At 35.0% G+C, this 13725-nt stretch overlaps 1 protein-coding gene across 1 annotated transcript in view; it reads right to left on the bottom strand.

Annotated features, from left to right (window-relative positions):
* Positions 1 to 13725, bottom strand: part of LOC118195175 (tubulointerstitial nephritis antigen-like) — a 168002-nt gene that overhangs the window by 7255 nt on the left and 147022 nt on the right. Inside the window, exons 7-8 of the mRNA XM_035366431.2 lie at positions 10926 to 11088; positions 10789 to 10834 (exon numbers count right to left, since the gene is read on the bottom strand). Coding sequence (XP_035222322.1) covers positions 10789 to 10834; positions 10926 to 11088 — 209 coding nt within the window. The remainder of the gene's footprint in view (positions 1 to 10788; positions 10835 to 10925; positions 11089 to 13725) is intronic.

Below are 13725 nucleotides of genomic sequence, written 5' to 3'. Positions count from 1 at the left end.
CAAAACTGTTAGATAGATGCATAAATTCAATATAATAATTTATGAGCCATATTGCCTAAACAAATAAATTTCCATTTAACCTGTTCAATGCAAATGGATGTATAATGAACAATATAGAATTAAGGATTATAAAATATATTATTGCATTTTATTAGATAAAATAAATATTTCTCTAGTACAGGCAAGATATTAAAAAAACATTATTAATTAGAAATTGGCTGTTGTTTCTAGAATTAGAAATTGGCTGTTAATATAGAACCTCAACCTGCATTAATCAGGCTCAGTCACTTTTTAAAACCTGAAAAACTGCTCATTCTGCAAGCAAGATTTCTTGTAAATTGTTTATACCAGAGGTTCTCAAACAAAGGGGGAGGGGGGTAGTTAGCCTTTTAATTTAGTTATTAAGTGTTTAGCTTTAATTTATGAATATAAAAAACTCAAGTTTTGGTATTTTTCGACATTTCCTACCCCCCTCTTTTTTTTTCTGCTTAATTTATAATGCAATAAATAAAATGCATTAAATAAAAAATCATCTAAATCTAGAGTCTTGTTTTTTTAATTTTGGAATGGAGGGGGAATTATCTTCTATTAATGGTGAAAGGGGTAATTGGGATAATAAAAACCGGGTTGAGAACCCTTAGATTATATGATTCAACGGGGAATAGCAAACAAAGTCGCATTTGCGCACAAATAGAAAAGTGGGGACACTAGAGCACAAGAAGCATTCACTGTTGGATGAATAATTAGTAGTTTATATAGCTTAACAGGGGACATTAGTGCACAAGAAGCATTCACTGTTGGATGAATAATTAGTAGTTTATACAGCTTTGTGGCAGTTCCGCACAAAATTACATCTTCTTGATTATCTTTCGATAACTTGGAATAATGACTTAAATTACTAATTTCTTTTATAAAATCTTTATTCGATAACTTGGAATAATGACTTAAAGGCCCGTCTACACGAAGCGATTTTCTCGGCCGACTTTCTCGTAGAGCAAGGATGTCAAACTCGCGGCCCACAACAAATATTTTTGCGGCCCGGCCAATATATCGGGAAATAATAATATATAATAATAAAATAACATATCGACGAAGAAAAAAATGAAATGTTTACTGCTTTCTCCGCGTAGTAAGTAATTAACGATAATTTCTTCAGTGTTGTTAGATTACTCACAGCGAGCTGACACACACACTACTTAAATTACAAATGCGTGTGAGTAGCTTGCGTTCAGCTACCTTCGGCTTTTGGGGGACACGTCCACTCAGAACTTGTACGCATCCCCCGATAGCCGAACTCATGGTCTCAGTTTTCCAATCATAGTTTTGTACGATATATTGGTGAATGCATGTGCATGCACTTTGCTTTATTATTAATTATTACTTAATTCATATTGTTACGGATTTCATTATTATTTATTTATTTAGTTTTTTTAATTTAGAATTGTAATTAGATTTGCTTCATGTTGCCTTAGCAACGCAGACGATTTTTGAAAAGACAGCTGCGTTCGAAGGTTAAAAATAGAACAGCGCGTGCATTTAATACCTAATAAATAAATATCTCGTAATTGCTGTTGCCATCCACAAAAATCCAGATATTTATAGATGTTTCCAGTATATTCGAGAAATTAATTATAAAGCTTATAAAAGCCGAGAACAAACAACTCATCTCAGTAGTAGCTGCAGTTCTAGCGAACTGTTTGTTTACTTAATGCTGTGATTGATTTGTAGCGATTTCGCTGTGAGATAGAATTAGTTTCTCTGTTTTGAATGGATTTTTGCTAAACGTTTGACATTTTGTGATATTGTTAGAATATTTTTGAAGAAATATTTCAGCATTTTGATTTATCTCTTGTGGAAAGAATAAATTTTTGTTAACTTTTTAACGTTAACCGTGTTTATTCCAGCCCTTTGTATTTAGTATGTCTATATCAAAACCAAGTGGTAGCAAAATTAAACGAAAAATCGCTGACGAACATAGAATATTCCAAGTAAAATGGGAATTAGAATATTTTTGCTGTGAAATAAAAGATAAAATAATCTGCTCTATATGTAATAATGCTATTAATGTACCAAAGTTATATAATATTAAACGTCATTACGAACAACACAAATCGAAATATAACAATTACCAAGGATTAATGAGAGAAGAAAAGTTGAAAGAGCTCAAGTTAGGAGTGAAAAAGCAACAGTCCATGTTTAGTAAAGTAGTGCAAGAAAGTGAAGCGGCGGTACATGCAAGCTACGTCTTGTCCGAGTTGATAGCTAAACATTCGAAGCCTTTTACTGACGGTGATTTCATCAAGGAATGCCTAATGAAAGCTGGAGAAATTGTTTGTCCTGGAAATGTAAAGGCTCTTCAATCAATTTCATTGTCTCGAAATACAGTTGCGGAAAGAGTTACTGATTTAGTCGCGAATTTAAGTGATCAGATCAAAGCAAAATCATCTAGTTTCGAAAGTTTCTCCATTGCCTGTGATGAGAGCACGGACATTAGTGGCAAAGCTCAATTAGCAGTGTTTCTTCGTTCTTGTGACAAGAATTTTAACATTTTTGAGGAATTACTGGAACTAATACCGATGCCTGGTACTACCACAGGAGAAGATATATTTACTTGTGTTTTTGGACTTCTGCAGAAATACAATCTACCTTTGGCAAAATTAAATTCTGTAGCTACAGGTGGCGCTCCATCAACGACCGGGAAAAACAAGGGCTTCGTAACATTACTAAGAAAAAAACTTAGTGAAATTCACGGTTCAAACATTCATCATATGCATTGTATTATACATCAAGAAGTTCTATGCACGAAAGTAATAAATATGGAGAACGTTTTGTCATATATAAAAAAAGTTATAAATTTTGTAAGATCTCGAGGTTTAAATCAGCGTCAATTCACAGCTTTCTTAAATGAGTTAGTTAGTGAATTTTCGGGTTTGTCCTACTATACCGAGGTACGTTGGTTATCTTGCTCCAAGATTCTCAAACAATTCTGGGATTTGAAAGAAGAAATATGTCAGTTTTTAAAAACAAAAAATCAAGACGTAAGTTTGTTTTACGATACAATATGGATACAAGATTTATCTTTCTTGGTTGATATAACCAAACACTTAACCGATTTAAATTTATCGTTACAAGGAAAAGATGATATCATTACGAACATGTTTGACATAATTAAAGCATTCAAATGTCAACTAGTTCTTTGGGAAAAACAACTTAAAAATGAAGATTGGACGCACTTCCCGACGTGCAGCATGAACAATTCAAGTTTAGATGATACTTGTTCGTATCAAAAATACGCAGAAAAGAATTGCAAATTTAACAACTGAATTTGAAACGAGGTTTAATGATTTTAGTTCCCTCGAAGACAATTTTTTTTTTTTTTTTTTTTTTTTTGTTTTCTTCGATTTTCTCAATAAGTATTGACTCAGTACCCAGCCATATATATGCAAATGGAGGTGATCGAGATTCAAATTTGAAAGCAAAATTCATTGAAGTGGGCGTGCCTGAATTTTACAAATATTTACCAGTTAGGTTCGAAAATTCGCATATGAAATTATTTCCATGTGTGGTAGCACTTATCGGTGCGAGCAGTTATTTTCAGTCATGAAAGGTAATAAGTCTCCTATTAGAAACCGTATTAATGATGCTCACCTTGGGTCAGCGTTGAAAGTTATCACTGCAAACAAAATTTCTCCCGAAATAGGAAGGATAATAGCAGAGAAGAGAAGTCAAGTATCAGGACGTAAACATTAAATTTTTCTTGTTATATATATATATGTTTATTATTATATTATTCGAAATAAATCTACGTTTCCATGAATATTCATTTCTTTTTTTTTTTTTTTTCCCCCGGCTCGCCTAAAGTTAAACCTTGTTTGTTTGGCCCAAGTGTACCTGAGTTTGACATCCCTGTCGTAGAGCAACAATTTTAAGGATCTGCGCATGCGCCAAAAATCGGTCATGTTCTCTGCCGCGATTTCAGAACTGGTGTTCACTGCTCACTAGCGTACGATAAAATCGGAGTCTTAAGCCAATAAGATTGCTTTGAGTGATCACGTGCTTTTCTCCTCATTTGGAAAAATAAACATGGCTGCATTTCGTTGGAGCGAAACTCAAATTTTTGAACTAATAGATTTCTATAGAGGAAATGTTGTGTTGTGGGACACGAGTAATATAAATTTTAAAATAAAAAATTAAGGGATTCTCTTATTTTGGTAAGCTTTGTCTTCCCCATTACTTTATATATTCAAATATTTTCTATTCGGGGTGAAAATTATTTTAACCCCCAAGAAAAGTTCCAAAAACTATTAATGACACCATGTCATGAGTACTAGATAAAAATATTCAGAAAGCAAAATCTCCAGTCGAGAAATTACGAGCCGATTTAAAGCAGCGCAGAGATTCATTGACTTCGCCGAAAATGGGCGTTAATCAGGTGCCGAAGTACATAACTTTTCCGACATATCCTCCACGAGTGATTATAGCCCAGTGGTAAGGAGCAGAGCCGGCTTTCTTCGTACATCGAGATCGTGGTTTCGATCCCCCACATTAATTTTGGACTTTCTGCGCTTAGAAGAACTTTTTAATTTAGTTTCTCCATCACTAAATTCGGAACTGCATGACTTAAAAGTCACTTTTTATTTTTTCGCCTACGGTTGTGGTGTTTATTGAATTTTAACGCCTTTCTTATTATTTTTCGAATGGCCATTGGCACGTGTTTTAGACTACTAATTTCTTTTATATTATTATATAAGAAGACTGAACTGCACAAATATAGATTTTAACAAAATGTTTATATTATGTATCAACACGTAAGGAATGAAAAATACCTTAAGTTACTTTTTAAATGAGAAAATACCAACATTTTAAGGCTCAATATACACTGGTGTGCAAAAATTAAGGACGAGACGGTTTTTTCAATATAACTTTGTACAAAAGCTTTCCAAATCAACACATTTAATACCGTAAGATCCCCAATACGTAAGGACATGAGTAATGTAAGCAACACTTACTAAAAGAGAAATCAGAGGGATAAAAAGAAGCTTTATTGAAAAAGTAGCATGGAGCGCAGTGCGACTGAAGGCCGAAACATCCCTGTGATGGGTGTCCAGCAAGAAACATCCGGTCTTTAATAGGGGATATGATCTCCCCTGACTGCTAGGCAGGTTTCACAGCGTCTGACCATGCTGAGAATGAGGGTGTCAATGAGTTGTTGAGGCATTGCTGCCCATTCTTCTTGCAGCGCCAATCGAAGCTCCGGAATCGTTACTGGTGGTAAGGTACGAACTGCCAAGCGCATGCCTAGAAAATCCCATACATGCTCGATGGGATTGAGATCCGGAGATCGTGCCGGCCAATCCATACGTTCAATATCCTCACTCTCTAAGAGCTGTTCGGCAGCTACTGTGCGATGATATGGTGCATTGTCGTCCATGAAAAGGAACTGCGGACCCATAGCGCCTCTAAAAAGACGCACATATGGAAGAAGAATCTCGTTACAATAACGGGTCCCGTTGAATGAACCTGCGCCGAAGATGTGAAGGTCTGTACGACTACCAAGCATGATGCCTCCACAAACGAGAACACCGCCACCTCCATACCTGTCCCTTTCAATGATGTTCGATGGATGATTGCGGCTTCCCCGCTCTCTCCAGATGAGTATGCGATGAGAATCGCTACTCACACTGAATCTGCTCTCATCTGTAAAGAGTACTCGTCCCCATTCATTGTCGCTCCAATTCCGGTGTTCCCGGCACCACAGAGAACGCCTTCTCCGATGGGCAGGCGTTAGAGGTACACACCGTACAGGGCGTCGTGCAAACAGACCACCACCGTGCAGTCTTCTGGCCACGGTAAAACGCAATATCGGTCGTCCAGTCGCCTGTGTCGTGTGACTAGCGATTTCTCCCGCTGTCTGCCGCCTGTTTCTTCTGGCCTGTAAGGCAATATACCGGTCATCTGCGGGTGTGGTTCCTCGTGGACGACCACTACTAAATACCCGGATAGCTGTTCCTGTAGTTTGAAATTGTCTCCAAAGTCGTGAAACGATGCTGTGAGTAATTCCAAACTCTGAAGCCACACTTGTCACACTGCGGCCTTCCTCCAACTTCCCAATGATTCGACCTCGGGTAAAAGCATCCAGATGTCGTCTAACAGATTGATTATTCGCCATTTCTCGCTGAGGCAGCAACTCGGTGTGATTTTAACTGCTATACGGCGTGCAATCTCTTTGCCAGAAATACTGATCTTACACCGACAACATGCTTTATACTACCCAGACACTCCCCCATTACGTCTACCTGCATATCTGCGCATGTGCTACCGTACATCACCTTACTTAATCTCCTGATTGGTCTTTCTGTCCGCTCTGCCTCTTCGTTCAGCTGATATGCTAATTTTTAGACTTCGTCCTTAATTTTTGCACACCAGTGTAGTTATAACTGGTTTATTAGCGTGAAAGTTTGCATACTTATTTCGATACCCTTAAGTTTTGCTAATAATACAGAGTGGTTCTAAATTATTTTTACAAGTTAAGAGGGGTGATAATACTCATCCAGATGGCAAACACTCAAATTGGTTGGCAAGGTCTCAATTATAATGCACAATGCAAACAAAAACGTAAATGAAATCCAGGTTCTGCTAGCTATTGGCGCCTGCAAGTCCCCTTCCTCTCCCTTCCAAAGCATCGCCTGAGAAATTATAATGATCCCCCCATAACACAAGACATCCTCAGGATATCCCATTTAAGTCGCAATGTCCCGGGAAGCAGTTAGGATATCCTGAGGATGTTGATTCTCAGATTTCCTGAGGACTTCTTAAGTCAACACCCTGAGGATATCCTATTCAAGTCTCAATGTCCCGGGATATATGAAGATCTCCTCAGGATGTTGATTTTCAGATATCCTGAGGACTTCGTAAACCAAGATCTTAAGGATATCCTGTTCAAGTCGTAATGACCATGGATATATGCAGATCTGCTGAGGATGTTGTTTCTCAGATATCTTCAGTACTTACTTTTTATAGAAGCTCATATCTGAAAATATTAAAGTAAAGTAACCTTGTACCACACGTAAGTCATGTTATAAGAATCGAAATCTTACTCTATGCATTACCTATTCTGCATATGAAAATTTAATTGTTATGCTTACACACTTATTTTTTTGTTGTATATGTTGGCTGTAAGTATTAAGTAATAATACTTTCAAATTTTTGTTGTTGTTTCACAGTGCCTAGTGATCAGAGTACTTTCTTACAAATTATAGACACGTGTTTTCAGCCGTTTTGAGTTTCATATTGAAATTGCGTTTACGGTTAAATTCTAATTGCTACATAATATATTTTGTAAACATTATTTTAGATATTTTTCTGATATCTTTGAACACAAATATTATTTACGTTACAGGTTAGCTCAGAAAACCTTTCACGAAGACATTTATCCTATGAACAGATGGGCATGATGAACATCCATGCCTTATCTGGCATTCGAACTTGAGCCCTTCTGTACGGCAATCAGTCACTAATCACTTACTCGTCTCTGAGGCACTAATCAGAAATATCAAGTTATAAAAGCATTCTATTAAATACACCGATAGTTCTTAGCATAGAAATAACTATACTTTGAAACTGCAAAAGAAAAAAATACTTTTTGATCTCTTACAATATTATATTAGTAATAAATGATGTTTAGTGCTGTGCAGTAATAAGTAACAATAATTTTTTTTTTTTTTTAAACAAACGAAATTTTAGTTTACGGACGCAGTTAAAAACTAGTCTGTACGAGGTTTAACTTGCTTTAATTTGAATTTATAAACAGAAGAATAATTTTATTGGGCTAAAAAATTCATTGCAGTTTCTTCGTTCATTTTCTGGTAAGTTCTTTAATGAGAATTAGTCTTTCAAAGCGACTGAGGTAAAAAGTAACTTATTTTTTACCTCTCTGTAATAGGAAAATGAGGTTTAAGAATGGCAAGAACTAACATTAAGTTCTTACTCTCTTCAAACCTCACTTTGCTACCTCTTTAACCATACAAATATTCGATCTTTGCTAAACGAAGCGCGAAAAAATATATCCAGCGCTCTATATCCTGAGGATGCAGTCTTATACGTTATGCCGGCAATGCTACATGACTCCTTATAATTTAACAATAATTACTGCTTTATTAATTTATTTGTAACATCCAGAAAATGCAGTAAACACGTTTGTTCAAGGTATATAACACAAAGTTAAATGTTGTTATGAAAACTCAAAATTAGATAACGGATTAAATAGATGTTCAAACTTTAAATTAAAATTATTTAATTTTTAAATTAAACGCGTTCTTTAAACTCAGCAGTTTTATTACTTTATTTTATACTATAAATAACAATTGAAGTTGAAAATGTGAAATCTTTGTTTCAATCATTATCATTGAGCGTAAAACTGCTTCTCAAATTTTCTTTGCTTAAACATCCCTTCACAACAAAATACGCATAATGCCCCCAACGGTTTTAATTGCTCCGTAATAGTGATATCCTTGAAGAACCCCACAAAGTGGAAAGTACACGTGCTTACTTTCTGATTACCAGAATTCAGCTATTCTGCTAAACGTTAATAGCCGTCGTTCCAAATTCTGTTTCAGTTACGAACTGACTTGCAAGCGTTACATTGAGAGAAAATGAAAGGTAGGTTTCAAAATTTTTCCTTTATTCTACAAAAATGATCAGAACTAAAAAAAATTATCTCAGATATCTAAAAGACGGATTTATAGCAGAATAAATCAATGTATATTATCGGATTCGTTAGAAGATAAAGTAGCATTTAATTATGAAAAAAGCCTGTGTCGAATTTTCGCGCTAGCAAATATTCTTTTCAAACTGTGATTCGGAATATGAACTTTTATGTCTCAAGAAGAACTGACTGATGACGGACGATTACCAAAACGATTATCCCATTTAAAGGAATATTCCAAATATGGGACTAATAAATATTCCGTTAGACTTTATGCTCCTTGTGTGCTTAGAAGTAGTACAAAAAATGATTACTATTAGGATAGGCGGAGGCACCTTACAAGCACGATTACCATATAAAAATGTTGAACTAATTTTTGTTTTAAATGACCAGTTTTTAAAGCCTTATGTATCAACTGAATTTGCAAGAAAACCAAGGCACCAATACTAAAAGAATTGAAACACTGGAAAGCTACAGAATACCGTCAATTTTTACTGTACACTAGCCCACTTTTTTTTTTTTTTTTTTTTTAAATTTAACAAAAATTTATATGATCATTTTTTACTACTTCATATTTCGATTAGACTCTTATGCAAAATACAGAATCAGATGGCAACTGATGAATACGCACAGTCTCTATTAAAACTCTTCGTAGTAAATTTTGGGCTTATTATGAAAAACAGTATATTTCTCATAATGTTCACGGCCTACTGCATATTTGCGAAGATGTAAAAATGTTTGGGCCGTTAGACAATTACAGTGCATTTAAATTTGAAAGCTATATATCTTCTATAAAAAAATTGATTAGAAAATCTTCCGCTCCATTACAGCAAATACAGAGTCGTAGCTAGGGTTTTCAGCGCCCAGGGACTACTGAAGATTTCGCGCCCCCTACTGCTTGCCAAGGATGGAAAACATTTAATTCTAAAATGTCGTAACATCAGTTTGGCGCCCCTTGGATTCTGCGCCCGGGAACAGATGCCCCCTTCTAGCTACGCCCCTGAGCAAATAGCAAGACGAACTCATGAATTGTTTAATCATATTGTAACCATGAATAATGATTCAATCAACGTAACCAACTTAAGTTCAGAATTTCAAAATTTACACACATCTGGTCCACTACTTAAAGGTTATTAAATGCTTAGTTTTATTATTGAATTTTGAATACAAATTAACTGAAATCAGAACTGAATTTGTAGAATAATTAGAATAATATATCGAAGATCGATAGAATAAAAAATCGAATCGTTCGATAGAATAATATATCGAAGAATTCAGTTTTGGACTATTGAATGGTTAAAAATTATCGAAAGATTTTTAATATTTTAAAGCAAAATTTTCTCTTATAATATTTTGTATTAATAATTCATTTCAAGTCTCTTGCTCAGTTTTAGATATATTTACAAATTATTAAATAAATTGAAATTCAAATTAGAAAAATAAATTGTATAAATATTCTTAATATTTCTTATTTTTCCATAGTAACCACAGACTTATGTAATCGACACAGACTTATTTAATGCATTTTTCGTGGTGGGGGTCAGCTCTGTAGACCATTATTGCGATTTATAATTTAAATTTTTACGATTTATTATTCTTCAAACCATTATAGAAACAATGGTACTTTTTAAAAATTTATAAGTATCGATATTTATTCTAATTATGTATATTACTCTTGGTCGCGTCGCCGGTCACCGGTGGCACCCATGGCGCTATAGCAACGTGTTAGCAGTTGAAGCTGGAATAAGCTCTTCGTATTCTTTTTCCTCAGTCGAGGGGCGGGAGTGGGAAAAAATTTGAACTTTTACACTTAACGTTAAAACAGCAAGTAAAACAAACTTAGCTTTGCATTTACAGAGTGGGCAGACAGGGTAATTGGTGTGCGTAACAGAACAGCACCATTGGATCATTTCGTCAAATAACGCCTTGGTTAAAGCACGTGTTCGCAAGCAGAGGTCCCTGCTTTGATCCACAGTCGGGTTCCACATCTTTAAAACCTTAATGATTATACTTATGATTACGTAGAAATATTTAAAACACTATAATCAATACGCTTATATAGATGATACATAAAAACTACTTACCTTGAACAGGTCCATTAAAATAGAGTTCTCTCATTATTTCCTCTTCCTAGAAAAGAAAGAAATGTTACACCATTTAATACCAACAAATAAATATGTTTAAAAAATGCTTGTAATAAAAAAATATTACTCTTGCTTACTTTTGGTCCAACTCTATAAGGAGGTGTAGAATAATACAGCTCATCTTCACCTCCTCCAGGGCATCGAACTTTTCCGCCATTAACTTTTCCATTATTCCCATTAGAAAAAGGGCACTTCGTATATTCATTTCCGGTATACGGGAAACATGCGCCGGTAGTTATTCTGGAAATTTAATTTCAAAGCGTTAAATGCTATCTCAGAAGTAATATACAGGACTACGTTTTGTCACTAGATAAATATTCTGAATTCAAGCTTAGAATTAATGTTTCTGAATATATCTTTAAACACAATATAACAGTGAGTAAGGGCATTCAGTTAGATTTTCGAAACCCAATCTAATATAACAGCACATAAAAGAGGCAGAAAGTGTTCTTAAGTTGGAAAAGTCCTTCAAAAGACTCATCTCAATGTGATAAGAGCGCCATATAAAAATAAACTGCTGGCCATTAAAACTGCAACACCAGGAAGAAGTGATCTGACGAATGTCAAAATCACATGAAAGAGAGATGTTGGTATATGCAAATGATTAGTATTTCAGTGCATTTAGACGAGGCAGGAAGGAGAAATGACATCTGAAGCTCTGCATAAAAGAAAAGCTGTGTAGTGGATTTCTCATTCGGAAAGCGCTTTATAAGGTCGGGGTTTGCTTAGAATATCGTGTTATGCCTTGAATAATAAGAAGAAATACTTACCAGTAAGTGTCGGAATTTGACAGAGGCAGGATCGTAGCCTATGAAGAATGTGAATTATCGTTAACTGTCATGCGAATATGGAATCAATGGGTTGCTGAGGGTCATACGCAACAGCATGCAGGATCTCAATGCCCTCTCATGATTAACGCCCGAGGCATATTGTGAGGTCAGCCTCACAAAACTATACAACCACATCACGAACCATAAGTCAGGAATGGGCATGTTTGCAGTTCGCCCAGTATCTGCTCGTATGGTGCGTCGAAGTCTGCAGTAACGTGTACTATCAGTAAGGAGACAATGCAGTATGGAGAGAGACGGCGGATGCTTAGATGTATATTACTTTAAGATGATGGTAAACATTTTATAGATTATAATTAAAAGGTTTTTTCGAAAAATTTATAAAAATTATTTAAAAATACAAATTTTAAAAATAAATTATAAAAATGACCGAATTATGTTTGGATTAAAAAATGCCCGAATTATGTTTGGATTAAGCCTATATTTCGAATTCTAGAAAAAAGAATCACGTAAGCTTACTTAAAAAAAAAAAAAAAAAAAAAAAAGAGAGAGAGAGAGAGAGAGAGATTAATAAGTATATATAAAATTCAATGAACAATGAAGAGCTAAAATTTTTAGAGCTAATTTTTTAGAATCTACTCGTGTGATTTTTTTCAAAACTTGGCAGTTCGGCATAATTTGAGTCGTGGAAGCGAAATATGGAAAAACACTGGCATGCCATTTCAGAAAAAGTCCGATTTTGTGTCAAAATACCTATATTATAACAATGCTATATATAAATGTAATATATATATACTAAGTCGCGCTTTCGAGACATGAAAAACGCAGTTTGAATTTCGTCAATCGACCCAGTAGAACAGGAGATATAGAACTGTCCCCCCTTTTTTTTCCTTTGCGCAGTGTACAATACTGCTATAAAATAAAATTTTGGAGATGTATAAACTCAGAACAAGGCCATGATAAAACCAAAAGTAATAAATTACGAAGTCCAAGATCTGGAATCGTCGGGACTTCGGCGATTCCGATTTTCGGAAGTTTCCGGATTTTAAACTGTAGGGTTTAATTTTCTAATAGTTATTTTTATTTTTGAACAAGCCTTTCCTTTACTTTCTCATTTTCCGTTGCCAGAATGATGTTTCAGGATTACGTTTTATGTAAATGAGGCAGAAACCAGTATTTAAGCTGAAGGGTGGCTCACTTCACTAGAAATTTTTTCGATATTTACCATCGGACAGTTAGTTCGTTCGTTTGGGCACACATTCAGAGGTTAGCGTCGCTGTGCGACGCACGCATCCTGATTTGCTCTGTAAGTATTTTTGCTTTCCCTCCTCATGGCGGCTAAAAAACCACCAGATCGATTTTGGAATAGGCATGATAGCGACAGCGATATGGATCACGACTCAGATTATTCCACCTCATCTAAGAATAGCGGAAAATTAAAACTTAGATTTTCTCCTAAAAACCTCCAGCTTAGAAACTAAATTGCAGCAGTTTAAAAGAATAAAGAAAAGTAGCGTCCCCACTACTGCGACTCCAAAAACCAAAGAATTTCGCGACACCATGGAAAAATATAAACATATTTTCCCTAACTTATTTCAAGGACTCGGAACTGAATTAGAAAAAGATCCGGGATTTCAAATACTCAGGAATGGAGCCCTAACAGAAATCTTAAATAAATCCCAAGAACGTATGATTGAACAATCGAATTTAATGGACACAGGATCAATGGACGAGAAAGCTTACGCAGAAAATGTAAAAGAACACGAAGAATTAGTGGTCTCCATCAAAGAAGTTTATAACAATTTAATAGTCCCAGAAGCAAATAATAATTCAGAACAAAATTGGTCAATTCCCTCAAAAACATGCAAACCTAATCTAAAACCCAGCGAAGAAGAAGAAATAGAACAAAATAACAGATTCGAACCTTTAAAAGATGAAGAAAATAATGAAACTACTGAAGATAAAACTAACGGTAAAACTGAAATAAAAATCCCACCTTAGTTATCACGCAAGTAGAATTAGATTGGATAGATTTACAGAAAATCGTAAGTACTAAAATTCAAAAAATGAATACGAAACCCAAATGAAA

Source organism: Stegodyphus dumicola, chromosome 10, assembly GCF_044657685.1.
Source record: "Stegodyphus dumicola isolate Sdum_Otavi_A_Nest chromosome 10, ASM4465768v1".
Classification (NCBI taxonomy): domain Eukaryota; kingdom Metazoa; phylum Arthropoda; class Arachnida; order Araneae; family Eresidae; genus Stegodyphus; species Stegodyphus dumicola.
Note: the sequence above shows the minus strand (reverse complement) of the source record. Positions and strands in the feature narration are given on the sequence as shown.